The 17,181-nt window shown below is 35.9% G+C and overlaps 1 protein-coding gene across 1 annotated transcript; it reads right to left on the minus strand.

Moving 5' to 3' along the window:
• Positions 1-12,398: 12,398 nt before the first annotated feature.
• Positions 12,399-16,413, minus strand: LOC306902855 (coagulation factor XIII B chain-like). The gene is made up of 10 exons (XM_079471731.1): positions 16,275-16,413; positions 15,650-15,760; positions 15,122-15,197; positions 14,791-14,988; positions 14,431-14,598; positions 14,111-14,290; positions 13,760-13,936; positions 13,317-13,505; positions 13,018-13,059; positions 12,399-12,726 (listed from the first exon to the last, which is right to left on the minus strand). Exons 3-9 carry the CDS (start codon positions 15,189-15,191, stop codon positions 13,043-13,045), a joined length of 999 nt encoding a protein of 332 aa, XP_079327857.1. The 5' UTR covers positions 15,192-15,197; positions 15,650-15,760; positions 16,275-16,413; the 3' UTR covers positions 12,399-12,726; positions 13,018-13,042.
• Positions 16,414-17,181: the final 768 nt, after the last annotated feature.

Consider the following 17,181-nt stretch of genomic DNA (forward strand, 5'->3'; position numbering starts at 1 on the left):
GTATGTGATGTATGATGTTTGTTTAAAACCAAATTGGTGTATTTTTAGTATGTTTCAAATACATGAGTTTTCTAATAAGGCTAAAGTAATCAAATACTTTTCTTTATTCACATTAAAATAGCTTTGTAGATTTCAAAAGGTCATCTCAGGGCTTTATAAATTGAATTTGCTCAAAACACTAAAATCAGCTTGTTCTCCTAGGTTGTGATTTCCAAAATCAACATTTGAAGTTTATTTTAAACATGTAATTGTTTGAAATAATGTTACTATCAGGATTAATGCTGAAGTTAGGGTTTACAGGGCACGGTCCAGTCGTCAACATAAACACTGTTTTGAAAACTCAGCAAACTGTGGCGCTGCTAAACAAATAGTGTGTGTAAATATAAAGTGCTCTTTGTATGGGACTCTTAAAAACAAATAAAAGAATTGTTGTGCTTTATGGGAAATGAGGCAATGAAAAAGCAAGACCCTAGATTCTGCTTAATAGTATTGTATTGATATAATCAACTTACAATAATTCCTCTGACAATTAAATAAATTGTAAAAAGGTAGATATCAATTCTTTTGTGAGTTTTCTTGCGTCAGTGTACTGTGATGCAACCGCACCAGCTCAAGGGTTTTTAACCTTTGTAGAGTGAGAATCCCACCGCACTGACCTTGTTTGAGAGAAGTTCAGAATAATACAATGTAGACCCCGGATGATCAGGACATGTTATATCATTGCCACTTGGCACATGTTGACTTGAAATATTTTGTTAAGGGTGAATGCAAACCCTCAGCAAGTGGAAAAAACATCGTAGCAGCCTTTCAAGAAACAATGTAATACAAAACTTCATTTATTCATTTGTAAATAACATCTCAATTGAGCCATGTGTTATGTGGGTGTTTTGGAGAATAACACGTTCCGGATAGCCGTGTTATAAATAGGAGTTAGTATCGAATCGTAATGAATGTCATATTTATTTCAATATGTAGGGCACATTGCTGTTCTAGACCCATGACTTTTATCTCACCCAGAACCATTGAGAGAGAGCCGTGACATCTGAAGTTCAAAATTTCCACGTGTCACGTGATTCATGGAGCCTTTAGATTGTTCCAGGTTTCTCTTAAAATGCTTATTTTCTTTAATTTATTAAAGGACCTACGTCTTGTTAAAAGTTCGTCACAATCAGTCTGTTTAGTCGAAGCTCCATTAGTTTAGTCAGAACCGTCATTGCTGTGAAAAACGTTCCATTGGAGTCAAAGGATTTGACAAACCTGCCATAGAAGATATGATAATATGAGTAATAGTAAATGCCAAACTCTGTTTTGTAAATGTACAGTTTTATGCAGACGAATATTAAATAACAAAACCAAAAACCCTCGATGGGGAAAACAAGAACCAAACAAGACAGATGTAATAGTACACTTCCCACAAGGGGACAAAACAAACAAAGTCTTTTGAATAAAAAATAAACTATAGTCATGAATAGTAATGTGGAGAATTAGAAACAGTTTGGCATATCCTTAATGACTGTTCTGCATATGAAAGGCAGAGATTCCAATTAATACAAGAATCAGGATGGTTGGGAGTGGATACTATCTCTTTAAAAGTATTGTTAGGAAACGGGTCAAGGCAATCAAGAGTACATGAAATATTTTTTAAATACCTAAAAAACACAGGAACAATAGATAGAATATAGGAATTATTTTTATAATTTTTTTTGTATTTCTCTTTCTCCACACAAAACACATGGAACTGGCATGATCACAATTTAATAGATGCCCGTTTCCGAAATAAGTTAAAACCACCTGCAGACGTTCAATTTTTGTACATAACCTAAGATTAATGTAATATTTTTAGTAATGCAGTATTAAAAAAATTATATTTAATTTGTCTAATTATTATGCAGAGGTTTGTTACGTATAACTAAAAAAAAATATAGAGAAATACATTTTGATTTGATAAAATATGTATTCATGATAAAAAAATGTACAACAGGTTTCTGTGAGAGTTTGGTTTAGTAGAGTATTTATCTCAGTAAAACAACATTCCAGACTAATAAATGGGTCTCTCTCTCTCTCTTTTTGTGTTGCCTACTCTTGTAGGTTATCTTCACGATACATCAGAGATCTTCAGGTCAATCACAGAAGATATTCCTACATCATGAATGCATCAAAACAGGTTGGTAGAAATGCTTTCTTTTTAAACAACAACACAGAAAAAAATGACACACCAAAACAGTTCTACAGTATGTACATAAAAATATCATTTGGAAAATTTGTCGTCTCCCAAAAAACATGTCCTTTTTTTGTCACATCCATAACCCACAAATAGAAAATTTGTTCATAGACTGAGATTTTTTGATGTTAAGACTCTATCAACAGGGGTTAAGTAAAATAAAAACAGAATGGGTCAATTTATTCGTAACAAATTCATTCTCTGAGCATTTTTATGTCATGTCCATAACGCAAAATGTCAAGCCACAATGTTGGAATTGTCCATTTAGTAATTATTGTAAATGAAATGTGTTCAAACAATGGAATGTTAAGAAATGTCTTTTTCTCTGCATTGAATAATAGAACAATATTATATTTTCTAAATTTCATTGTGAATATTCATAATTTTTGTATCTTAGTGTTTGCACCATTTGTTTTATCTTGTCTAGTTTTCTTTATCACCTAAAAAATTATTTAAAAAAAATTATTGAGGTAAAATTAAGTGTTAAAAAATGTAATTTGACCACTTAAACTTTCATCTTGCATTTTAGCTACACTAGTTCATACATTCATAACACATTCAGTTAAATACACTGTTTACAGATGTCTACAATGACTGTAAAAACTTTATAAATCGAGCATGTAACCGAGTACAGAAGTGATCTTTAAAATGTTCTACAGTATACGTCAGTATGTTGTATAGTATATTTGTGTTGTAAATGAGGATGTAAAAATAGATAGATTTACTCATAGTTTTGAATAAAATACTTGAATAAAAAAAACCCGTCTTTACATAAACTAGTCTTCTCAAACCTCCATCATAAAATCCAGGGTTTACCGTCAAGTGTTAAGTTTTCCTCACTGTTGTGTTCATAGTTATCTTGGACGGATTGTATATTGTACTCCTTCTAAATCTCAGGTGTAAGTGTGCAAGGCTCTATGAGAAAATCTAAATCACACTGATTGAAAACGGTAAAACTTCATAATAGTGTTAATAACTGTTTAACACGTGCCCCCTCAGATTTTTGAATAGTTAGTTTTGCACATAACCTTCAAATGACGAGTTAGACATCTACTTATCAGTTGCACGATTCTATAGGAAGAAACTGTATCATTTATGATCGGCACCCATGTCCTCTTTTGGAGATTTTTTGCAGTTTTTATCACGTACAGGAGCTTAACATTTGTCAATCCGACAGAAGCAACAGCACTGGCTAATGATGTACAGGATTTTCAGACTCGTTCTATGCTAGTATGCGCCGTCATTTAGGCAATGCATTTGTCACCGACTTTCGTTTAGACCCCGCAACTAAACAGGGGTGAGAGAACTGGACCCATGAACTGGGTTTTGACTTAAAAGTGGCACATAGTGATTCCAGTATGTGAGAACAGACTGCTCCAGATGCTTTCGAATGGCAATTGCGATAAGTTGTTTTAGTATGCACAGTCAAACACTCATCTTGGCAGTTGGTATACAGGTAGCATCGTTTAAAGTGAATAACTTTTATGTTACAGTTTAATTTCAGGGTGCAACAACTGTTTTATAGGCAGTTTAACAAAGGGTAACCATTTTGCTTCATTTTTATTTTCTTTTTCAATGTATGTATTTGTACGTATAGGACATGTTTCTGTGTGTTGTGCACACTGTGTCCCCTTTAAAAAATGGGTGCATGACGCCCCTGAATGGGGTTTATGCATACGGGGCAATAACGTACTTCTCAGCCAGCTAAGCCACTTCCTCTCTCATTGTGCTGATGTATTTTGAGATACTATGTGTTTAGGAAGAACACGGTTACATTTCAGCCAATCGACAACACTATGACTGAACATTGCTATATGCCTTTGTCATCATATGGATTTGGTAAGTGCTAGCGTTTTTTCATATTTAAAAATATGCCTGAAAAGTGCTTCTTGTTGGTTGTCAATGTGTGGCGTAGTGTTTGGATAGTATGATTCACATCGTTTACTGTAATCCAAGGTGCATTTTGAAGCGACTGAGTGAAAAACAGTACCCCTTGGCATAATTTTTTTACGTGCGTGTTTCAACATTTAGGGCACGCAAATTTTCCCATTGTTATGAAATTGTTTATTGGATATAATTTGCAATGATGTGTCAGGGTTTGATTTCAGTTTACCGGCCAACATAATTGGGATTACTTGACACTTCCTCTGTCTGTATCTCTTCTCCTCTTTACTGCAAAAAAAGACTTTCTTGCCTAGTATTTTTGTCTTGTTTCAAGTACAAATTTCTAAAAATTCTTATATTAAGATGCAATTTCTTGATGAGCATAATAGCCTAAATTTGTGCATAAAACTGCCAATGTGGTAAGCTAAGATTTTTTTGCTTACCCCATTGGCAGATTTGTTTTTGCTTGTATTATGCACAAATTCACAAAAAAATCTTATTTTATGTCTAAAAACTAGACTTATTTTCTTAGGTAATTTTGCTCATGAAGAAAATGCATCTTAATTTAAGAATTTTTAGATATTTGTACTTAAAACAAGACAAAAATACTAAGAAAGAAAGTAATTTTTTGCAGTGTTTCTGTCTTTCTCTGTCCTTAGAAAGACTTTTTTCTGGCTTTCCTGCTAACAAACTCTGTTACAATGTCATCAAAGTCCAAGTCCTTTAGCTACCAGCTGAGATTCATTGGCCATCAGTGACAGTGCACTGAGGCGCTGCTGTGTTTGTGTTGTTCTGAGTTCATTTTTAATTCTTGCCATGTGTGAAAATGATCTTTCTCCTTCACAGTTTGTAACCGGCAATGTCAAAAAAATACACAGGGCTACAAACACATTAGGGAAAATTGATTGCAGACTATGTTTTAAGAGCACCAGCAGCATGTTTCGAGGAGACTTATCCACCTCACTCTCCATGAAGCATCTGAACTGGATAATTTCATCTGCAAAGTTCTGATCTAAATCAGAAGAATATAAGGCACAGAGTGCATCAGCCTGTTTACGAACAGTGAGCAAATCGGCAGATTCCATGTTCAGTAGAATCCCAAACGTGTTATTAATGTTCCGGTATGCATCTGCTCTGTGGTCTAAACAGCTGACTAGCTTGTCAATAATGACATTGAATGTTTCTACCTGGTATCGTTCCCGGCCATTCAGAGTTACTTCATGCTCTGTTGATTCATCTGAAAATGCTTTGCGCTTTTTGGCCCGCTGCAGTTCATCTTTATATGACTGGCACACCCCAGGAATATTCTTTGCAGATCTTTCAAAATGGTCAAACTGGTCTCGAAGTGATACAACCCATGATCTCAAAGACTCAAACAGACGAACTGCACTCATCAGATCCATGTCAGGCTTTTGTCCTCACTTGTCACTTTAAATCTGCCTAAGACACAGTGCCAAAACTGTGTCATAAATGCCATGTCGAGAGTGCCCAATTTTGAGCACAATGCTCCTGCCTCATTGCGTGTCTCACGTTTCTCTCCTGTATCAGATGATATGCTCTGAATTATATCCCTGATTTTTGAATAGTTTGCACAAAGGGCTTTAGATGCATCTGCACGACAACTCCAACGTGTTACTGACAATGATTTTAATGTCATGTCTACCTTTATGTCTGCATTATTAAATAATCTGTTCCATCTATGAGTGGAACCTGCACAAAAGGCATATAGGGACTGCATGAGGTCAAAAAACTGACTTGCAGCTTGACAGCTGCCATCTATACTGTTTACACCCAACAAATTGAGAGAATGTGCTGCGCAGGGTATGTAATGTATTAAAGGATTTTGTTCTTCAAGTGAGCCTGCAGCCCGTTATAACGCCCTGACATATTGCTTGCATTTTCATATGCTTGGCCTCTACAGTTTGCAATATCTAAGCCTAAACTATCAAGCATAGCCATCACAGTGTCAGCGAGGCTCTCCCCTGTGTGACTTTCAATTGGTTCAAAGCTAATAAATCGTTCGATTATTTTACCCTCTTTACTCACAAATCTGAAAATGAATGTCAGCTGGTCAGTATGTGACAGGTCAGGAGTGGAGTCCACTATTACAGAAAAATATTTTGCCTGCTGTATCTCTGCAGCTATGGTAGTTTTCACTTTGTTGAAAACACACATTTGTTGAATCAATTCCTCACATATAGTGGATGAAAGATAAGATGTGCTGCCCCTACCCTTCGATCCATACTTGTTAATGTGCTCAGCGAGGAAAGGGTCAAACTGAGAAATGACTTCCAGAATGCCAAGAAAGTTACCATTTTGTGATGAACCAAGTACTTCATCACTACCACGGAAAGGAAGCCCTCTTTCACTCAGAAATTTAATGACAGCCACAACACGTTTGAGCACGTCCCGCCAGTAACGCCTCTCTCCCTCCATTTGTTGCACTAGTTTTGAATTTACAGTCCCAGTGACAGATGAGCGCCGAAGCAGTGCTAACATGCAATTACAGTGCTCTGTGCTTTTCTCATGTTCACGCACACGTTCAGGGTGTTTCCAGTCAGAAAACCCACTAACAAATTGGTTTCTTTTTGTCGAAAAAAGCATACAGGCAAAGCAAAAAATATTACCTGTGGATGGTGAATAGGTGATCCAGTCTCGGGAAACTTTTTCGCCATTTGGGAGTTGACAACACAACAGATCATTAGTGAGAGAGCGCACCTTTCCGCCCAAACCATCGTCACGGTTTGAGGCTGGATATTTACTCCGTCTATTATGAAAGGCAGCATGACCACGATCGATAAGGACAGCGCGTCCATCGTCAGTGATTGCCCCCCACAACGCCGGATCAGACACCTGATAAATCCACGGCGTGCTGCTACAGCTAGCTTCGGACTCAGACAGGTTGGGCTCCGGTGTGGGCTGCGGCCCGACTCCGGGCTGCCGTCCCTGGTCAGTTTGCTCGTCATCTTCAACTTCACCCTGATTCTCCCCCTGGCTCCGTTTAAAGAATGTTTTTATTGATGGCACATGCCTTAATAAAGATGCCTCCCTCTCCTCTTTTTCTCTTTTTCGTTTGCGTTTTCTACAACCACTTTCACTCATTTTGAACTACGACAAAGTACGTTAAGACTGATTAAGCGCGAAATTATTTAAAAATAGTTCGGCATTGCGCGGGCTGTTACGTACTTGCGTTTAACCAATTAGAACAGTCTTTTTAGATTAATAAAATGTAAGCTTGTATTTCATTGGTTATATTTGGTGTTATAAAAAAAATCTTCCTCTTAATTGGGCCCCCCAACGCGCATGGGCCCCTGGGCCCGTGCCCATAATGCCCATTGGATAATCCGGCCCTGTACACTGTAAACGTTTTTGCTGTAGTTATGCAGCTAGTTGCCGGTAACTTACTGTAGATCTATAATCATCTAGTTTATTTGGAACAATTTGTTCAAAGATAAGGGAATTTTAAACATTAACAAGTCTTTACTATATACTATAAAACTATAAAATAACAGCTTCATGCAAAGCATTGTGGGAACCAGAAATCCACATAAATCTTTTTTTAAATTTATTTTGGTTCACAGAATGCTTTGCATGAGACTGTTATTGTATAGTTTTTTCTGTAAGGATAGAGACTTGTTAATGTTAAATGATCCTTTATCTTTGAACAAACTGTTGCCCACAAATTACAAAAATGTAAATCTACAGTAAATTACTGGCAAACTGCTGGCAAAAACAATATAATATTTTGCATAAAGGTTTTCGTTTTTTGTGATGTTGTTTTTGTGGGATCAGGCTGCATTGGTCTTAAAGTATGGAGACACAACAGTTTTAAAAATAAAACATTTACAAAACACAATTCATAAATTCACAGCACAATTCGCATTCACAAAATCAGATTCGTAAATTCAAAACACAATTCATAAATTCACAGCACAATTCGCATTCACAAAATCAGATTCGTAAATTCAAAACACAATTCATAAATTCACAAACATTTTCCCCAAATGCTCACACAAATATATATCTCAGAAATAAATTCAGAATGTTTTCACAAATATGTATATCATGTTCTTGAATTACTTTCCAATTAACATTTGTGAATGTTGTAACATGTATTTATGGATTGGTGAATCTGCATTTGCAAATCGCCACCCGTGTGTGGATTGCTTTGAATTTGTGGCTGTCCTGCCACGCTGAGATTCAAGCGGAACTCTTTTTTTAAGGATGACCTTTTTAAGGATGACGTTCCTTACTGAACAGACTGAAGAAGTTCAACGTTGCGCTAGTACTACATAAAGAAGATTGCGATCGGGAAGAGTGCAGATGCTGCACAGTATGGCTAATATTATAAAAAATGAGGTTCAGTTTTATGAAAAATATTGAACGATTCGCTTCACAAGACGTCAACATGTCTCCAGGAGCCGCTTTTTTTGAATTATGTGCTTTAGGAACTCTTAGAAAGGTGGAGTCCATAGTCTCCCATTATACGTAGCAAAGAGGGCTACGGATTTACCAAACAATCTTCTGAGTGGTTATACTCAAGAAAAAATGTCACCTACAACTCGGATGGCCTGGGGTGGGTAAATAAACAGCTAATTTGAGTTTTGGGGTGAACTATCCCTTTAAAATCTAAGTTAAACTTAGTGTTAAAACAAAACTGCCACAGAAAATAAGAATAAAGTACAAAGCTGATGAGTGATTAATGCCAAACTCTGTGTATTAGTTTGTCAAGTTTGTTTTGAAACATAATTGACAAAATTCAATCATTATTTTTGGAATAATATAATATAATATAATTTATAACATGAGTATGAAGACTAAAGCCCATCATCGTGCACTGGAAACATCAGAAACATAATAAATGTCTGTATCTGCATAACTTTAACATTATATAGCAACCCATTGTCATATAATTGATTTGTCTATATTCAACAATAATTGAAGAATTCATTTGCAAGAACAGATACTGTATATATACAGTATATATTCAATTTAACTAAACATTTAATTACCTGCCGATGATCAAAATGTATTTAAACCTAAAGTCAGACTGACGATTATTGAATATATTTCCATTTTCCAGTGCTGTGTACTGTCCTGTGGTTAAGAAACTGATTGAGGAATTTCAGTCTGCAAATCTTAATGTTCAAACCACTGATTTTCAGATTAAAGTAAATGTGTAAGAGAGGCCGTAAATCACATGAGGAAGATTTCATCACGTGGGTACGTGGGCTTAAAGACCCCATTAAATCAAAATCTGAGTTTCGAGGAAGTGCATGTGTGTTACTAACTTGTGCTAAACACTGAGAAAAAACAGAGCAAAAAAATTGACTCATACTGCACTTATTCATTTTGTTCAGTAATGTCAAGAATGACTTTGTCTCTATTCTAAAGTCTTTCAGTATCTCTCAGTACCATAAGTCCAACTGTTTCGGAAGAAGACAGCCGGGACCCATTGGTGTATGTCAATGTGACCATATGTGATTGATACTCAATACTCTTCCTTTTGATAGCGATGTGTATGGTTTATGTAGCGATTAGACACGGATTAAGAATGCACGTGCCTCTGGCCACAAGTGTCTAGTAAACTCCCCCCAATACGCACAGGATTACATTGCCAAATTACAAATTATGATCACAATTTGAAGATCAATATCAACACCTGTACAGTACACATTCTTCATCATATAGGATTTACAACACAACAATGCTTTTCTGGACCAGCAACAACAATATTAAGACATTTCCCACCATACTGTAATTCACTTCCATTTGCAAGAACGCACGGTCTCGTCTCTAACTATTTCGCTACGTGCTTCTCCTGAACAAAAGCTGCTAAAGGTCTTGTAAACGTTACTAAATCAAGAGACAGACTTGCCTACATTGAAACACTGCTTTGTGTGCGCACTTGTGTGTGTGACAGAGAGGCACACAGAATGAATATAGCAAAAACTTCTACCCCCTTTCTTGGGCCCCAAGCACGCATGTTCCCAGGCCGGTGCCCAAAATGCCCATTGGATAATCCGGCCCTGATAGCGATGTGTTGAGGTGATCTTATCCCCAAGAAATTGCCTTTGTCATGTTTGATAATATGTGTGTCACTTTCAAATAAATATTTTAGAAGAAGTTATTAAAGGCTTTAATGAAATTGAGTCATCGAGTTTTAGGTCAGTAAAGCTCCTGTGTGTAACAAGGTGGGAGAAAGTGGCTAAACGATAAAAATAACCTAACTTAGTGATATAGTTTTAATTTGAAACTTTATTCTGAACAAGAATGTGCTGAAATCGTTGGATTATTAACCTATTCCTTTTAAGCGAATCAAAGCATGAACTTTATGATATTATGGAAACAGGGGTTATAAATGGGTTTGTGTGCTCTTGTCGCTGTGCATCTGTCCATCTTCACGCTCTGGATACATCACAAATCTTCTGGCCTTGATACAGAAGTTTATGAATACGTTATTACAGTTTGGTAGGCATAAACATTAAATAACAACACTTGTTGCAGTTTACTTGTCCAAACAAGGTAGTGCATATTTAAATCTCAAAATATTTACAATATGATCGCCGTGTTTTATTTAACAACAATGCCATATCTTCCAAATTTAAGGAAATTCGTTGTTATTACAGTGTAAGAATGTTTTGTGAATCCGCCCCCAGATTGTAAATCTAATAAACTCCTGCCATTTATTTCCTCTTGTAAAGATGTATAACCCTAAAAATAAGCAGAAATCACCTCCAGCTGAACACTGCCAAGATCGAACGACTCATATTTCCGGCACACCCCATGATGCGACTCACCATCCTATTTGGCAATACCACAATCACTCCTTCCGAATCGGCCAGGAACATCGGAGTCATATTTGATGAACAGCTGTCCTTCAATGATCACATTGCAAAGACAACGCGGTCATGTCGATATGCCTTATTCAACATTAGAAAGGTTAGACCCTACCTCACTGAGCATGTGGGACAACTCCTTGTCCAGGTCCTGGTTATCTCAAGGTTGGACTACTGCAATGCTCTCCTTGCTGGTCTTCCTGCAAAGGCTATCAAACCACTTCAGCTGGTTCAAAACGCAGCAGCACGCCTCATCTTCCAACAGCCCAAAGGGGCTCATGAAACACCCCTTTTCATCTCTCTCCACTGGCTACCGGTTGAAGGCCGGATTAGATTCAATTCACTGATGTTTGCATACAGGACTATCACTGGATCTGCACCAGCATACTTTCACACCCTACTACACTCCTACACCCCATCAAGAACCCTACTAATAAGGGCAGTAAATCACTTTCCCTCTCATTCTCCTTCACAACTCCTTCCTGGTGGAACATTGTTACGGTCAACCACATGCCTCACAACATTAAAAAAACTACTTAAAACCCATCTCTTCTGTGAATACTGGACAGACAAATGAAAAAAAAACAATTTCTCTTTCTCTAAACAGGTAGTGTTCCAGCTTTTGAAACTAGTAACTTTGTATTAGCATCTATTGTATTATTGCTCCTGTATGAAATATCGCTTATTGCTCCCTGAACTTTCTGTAAGTCACTTTGGACGAAAGCATCTGCTAAATGACTATATGTAAATACCAAACTCTGAGTATTTGTACATCTACACTGTTTTAATGTCAAACTTTATTTTGTATGTGGAATAATATAAAATCATATACCAGTACCACAAGTTTAGGACTGAAGATGCAGCAGGTGTGTATGTGGTTTGTCTGTACTGTTCTTGTGAGGGCCAAATCTGATTTAACTTAAATGTTGACATTTTTTTATAGGTATAGAATCATGTTGTGCCTAATCTACTAATATAAAAAACATTCACTTATAGAGCATTTATTTGGTCCAATAATGCTCTCCAGAACAGCGTTCTCCCTTTTTGTGACCCTAAACACTTGTTACCATCAATGCTGGAAATGGCCGAGATTAAAGTGGGTCTATTCTTTTTAAACCGTTGTCGACAAGGTGACCAAACCGGTCTGGGGCACCATTGACTACCATTGTGTGGAAAATGTACTTGTTCTGTTAACCACAATCTTTTGATATTTTGAAGAATTTAGGAAAAGAAGACCGTTATGGTGCATTTTGTGTACCATTGTCTTTTCTCCTATGTGGGACAGTGGTGGCCAAGAACAGTTTCGTTATACAACACACCAAAGTTCCCTTGTTTTGTTGGGATTCATCCTAACACGTTCATTGCATTCAGAACAGATTGTGATGTCACTTGTTTGTGATCTTATGACAAAATGTTTCCACCTGACCCGATAAAAACATCTCCATCACACACAGTCATAGCTTACAACACTGTATTTAAATCATGTTTTAGTCAAAGATCTCATACAGTATCTGATCATATGTGGGTTATTTTCACACTTAAAATGATAAGGCAACAATTAAAATTAGTCTTTTAACTTTAAAGCTGTGTACATAAATGAAGCAAAGTAGCTGAATGATCAAGAAGAAGAGAGCAAATTCACTGTAATAGCTTTTAACGAAGATTTCTTGAAATCCTAAAATTATATTATAAGCATGTAGATTGAAGCAACAGTGCATATAAATGTGTTTGTGTGCTCTTGCCGCTGTCTATCCATCTTCATGCTTTGGTTACATCAGAAATCTAAACACAGAAGATTATGAAACTGTGAATACATTTATAGGTGTTGGTAGACATAAACATTTTATAAAAACTCTTAGGGAAAGCTCATGCACATTAATATCTCAAAAGAATTATATAATCATCCAAATGTTAAGGAAATTATTAATTATTCTTTATAAAATGTGATTAATGAAATCTCTATTTAAAAAAACTTTGATAATGATGTCATGTTTTTTTCTAATTGTCTTTTTCTGGGCATAAAATAAAAGAACAATATTCAACAACGTTCTCTCAGATTCATTGTGAACTTACCTCAGTGTGCTTCAGTTTATTTTGTTTAATATGTTTGGTCACCTAAAGAAAAGAAAAAAAGATTGTGGCTATATACAGTATAATAAAATGACATGTGATCACATGAGTTAACTGCTTCTTCTCCTGATGGAAACTCATGTGAGGAGAAGAGTTTAATGGTCTCTGAATGATCTGTCGCTTTTTCAAACCTTCCTCTTACAGGACATGCATAAGATAACATAACATTTATAACACATTCAGCTGTGCACCGTGACTAAACCAACACTGTGATAAATATAAAGAGACTAACATGTACTCACATTTATTATCAATTGTCATCTTCCCATCAGAGCACGACACCTTAACTTTGTATTTTCCTCTCGAACCTCCAACCATCCATCCATACTCACAATCACGTGTAAAGCTTTCTCTACTGTGTTTTACATATTTATCTCGCTGAGGTTTTATATTGTACTCCTTATAAATCTCAGGTGTAAATTCGCAAGGCTCTGCGAGAGACAAAATAGAACGGATGAAAGGTGCTGTGAGCGATTTCTGTTAAAAACTTAAATGAACAAACAAACAAACACTTTTGTGAGTGTTTGCTAGATGTCTATAAGATGGACGTGTATACTTTCATATCATCTTTACTTGTTTGTTCATTTGCATTATTATTTTGCATGGCTCGTGTAATCTGTCCAGAAGTACTGTATGTGTTTAGGAGTGTAATGGAATTCGACTACTTTGGTAATGGATGACTTACTCAGACATTTTGGAGGCGTCTCCCATTTCCCATCCCGACACATGTAAAATCTCTGTGGTTTGTCCGGCACATAGTAAGATCGGCAAGAGTATGATACCTTTGTGATGATTTCATCAGTCTTACTCTCAATGTTATAATCTCCATCTTCAATTAAAGGTGGTGGAGGACAAATGCTGCCTGAACAAATCACAAACGCATGTATGTCTGGTTTGAACAGTTTTCTACAGTTCATCAATAAAATACTGATGAACTTACCTTTTTAATAGCTACATTTCAATATTTTGCTTTTAATTGAAATGTTAAATGAGTTTTCAGACTTATTGTTATAAATCTTTTGTAAATGTGACTCACTTGCGCAGTCAATCGTTCCAAACCATTTTTCATTTTTACACATCAAAGTTCCTCCTGGTATTTTGTCATATGGTTTATTGCACCTGTATGTCAAAGTATCAAAGTTGTTGTATAGATTTTTCTCATCTAACAGGGTCACAAACTGCAAGTTCACTGTCGGTTTGGCACACTGAGGTTTTTCTGAAATAAAATATTCCTGTATTAAATAAATAACAATGCCTGCATATACTGGATAATATGGCATGTATATGTAGACATGTATCTACATGTAATGTGCATATATTATATTCAAATTACAGGATTTATAGAACTTGACTCACTAATGCATTCTGGGTAAATCCAAGTGTGCACGTCACATTTGGCGATGGTCTCTCCCATAGATTCATAGCCATCATCACACTCATAGCGTACTATGTCTCCATGTGAATATTGGGTTTCATCAATAAGTTTGGATTTGTTTACAGTCAGAAGAGGCTTTGAACAAAAAACTGCCAATAAACGGGGAAAAAACAAGATAAAACCCAGAGTGCTTGAACCCAGTGAAACCAAGTTTTGTACAATAGGAACATTTTGTTAATTGTATTGTATTAAGACGTGGCTACATTTGACTGGAAACAAAACTACAAATCAGAAAAGGTCACAGAAAAACATAGTGTTAAGCATTTGAAAGTTCAATATACCTTTTCCTTCACATTGTGGATATGGATTATCCCAGTTTCCATCTGACTGGCATGCAATTGCTCGTTGGCCGTTCATCTTCATGTTATCATGAGTACATTTGAAAACCAAGACATGTCCAGATTTATAAGGTGGATTGACTCCTGGATGTCCCATTAAAATGTGAACTTTATTGAGATCTTGCTCCTGACAGGTGACTTCTACAAGAAATGATATAAGTATGTACAAGAATATAAAAGGTCTCCTTTGGAGAAAAACAGGCATTTTCAATACTCAGTTTACTCCGAGGCCACAGTTTGGTATGATTTAGGCACAGAACACAAACAGCCCTACCTTCAGTGTTTGTTGTGATTTCCTTCCATTTCAAAAGAAGAATAAAGAGAAATATCTTGCAGGATTTCATGTTAAGCTGTAAGCAGAACATCATAAGCAGTCCTTGGATTAATACTTTTTACACAGAAGATTTACATGTTTGAAGAATGTATAAAACACGAGGAATGATGTTTTTTAAATAATGATAGTAAAATAAAATAGTACAAATAAACTGTGCCAACAATTCCTGCATAAATTAGACATTAAATGTGTTTTAACATGTGAGCCGTCGGTGTTTGTTGCAAGAAAGTCTATAGGTGGATAAACAGAGAATAAAACAATGTTGGCGCTAACATGACCGAAAGTACAATTTATTATCAAATATAAGCTATTCAAATATTAAAGAATGTTTAATATTAGTTTATTTCAATATGAATTTAAATATTAACCTTTATCCAAATGTGTAAATACAGTAGTCAGTAAATATAGTATAAAACATGATGACTGTAATATATTGTGTAAATGTAGAAAATCTTTATAGCAGTTTACCTGTTTTAATGGAATGAAGTAATGTAGTCTCCTAGCAAAGATTGACAGTTGACTGGTAAAAAGTTTAATGATTTTCTGCTCAGGGTTGTGTGCTGACAAACATTGCACAATCTAAACAAATCCAAATACACAGTGTTTTTTTAAACAAGTCTTTATTGTAAAGTAAAACCTGCTAAAAAATGCCAGAGAACAGAAGCTGAAGAAGAGCTAAATCCCGTCTACATTGACATGGAAGTTGAACTGTATACACATTCTTACTGTAAAATATTTTCATAATCCATGCCCACTGTATAATATTTTCTCAATATTGTATTCTGTATTTATTCTAACTGTATATCCTGCACTTGCTAACTGCACTTCTGGTTAGACCTAAACTACATTTCGTTACACTGTACTTGTATATGTGTAATGACATTAAAGTTGAATCTAATCTAAAGAAGTGAATAATCTGAACAGAACTGAATGCGTCTTGCGGAAGAACATATTAACCGGCGCAACTTCTCTCCGTTTATGACTATGGACGAGTCACCCATGTCCTGTGCTACTCCACACCTAAAATAGTCCGAAAATAAACACTTGTTATAGGTGTACCAAGGTGATTCAGGATACTGACTCCAGTACTCACCAATATGGTTTCGCAATCGGAACAACTCTATGTAAAAGGAAAGAAGTGTGAGACAGCTTTGGAGCAACTTAGTTGATTCACAACACTAAACAAAGGATTCTCACTCCGCGTGTGTTTTGCGCTGGATGACGGTCGCGCTGAGCAATGCAGGTACAGAGGAGAAGTAGAAGAAGAGAAGAGGATGACACCATTTGCTAAGCGGGGATGTTTCATTTTCATCCTTAACACATACATTTTAAACAAAAAACTACGGAGTGTGTTTTGCACATTATTTATCCTTGTAAAAGACGATTTTTTTTTAGAATAACATTTCTTACTGCAAGTTTTAGGGGTGCTGAAGAACTCCTAAAAAGGGGCTAGCTACGCCCATGCCTGTATCTTTGCTAAATACTTTCTTTTGTGTTTGTTTCTCTTCAGTTTCAGGGTGAAATAGAGACAACAAGAAACAACCAGATTCTAAATCAAATAAACTTGTGTTATTTATTTCCTCTTATTAACCTTTACAATATATCAAACTGAAAATATAACCCTGAAACTAAGCACAAAAAAACATTGATGCACCAAAAAACATGAATTTACAGAATTTGTTCAGAACAGAATATACCTTTATAATAAAAATAATACATGTGTATAGGTAAAATGTCTGAAATGCAGAGGAAAATATTCAAAACACAAGCCACAAATAGTCAAATGAATGGACACATTCCTTGAATGTCACGTAACAATGCTGTGCCATACAATACTAGACCACAAAACCTTAAAACTACTTGATAATAAGAATATTTTTTTACATACGGGAGTACATCACCTTCATTACCAATGAACTACCGATAAAGTTACTTTATTTTCCGCATGTAAAGGAGGAATGAAATAAAGCATCTTAACATTGAAACAGTCATAAAGGCCC

Source organism: Barbatula barbatula, assembly GCF_947034865.1.
Source record: "Barbatula barbatula genome assembly, chromosome: 13".
Classification (NCBI taxonomy): domain Eukaryota; kingdom Metazoa; phylum Chordata; class Actinopteri; order Cypriniformes; family Nemacheilidae; genus Barbatula; species Barbatula barbatula.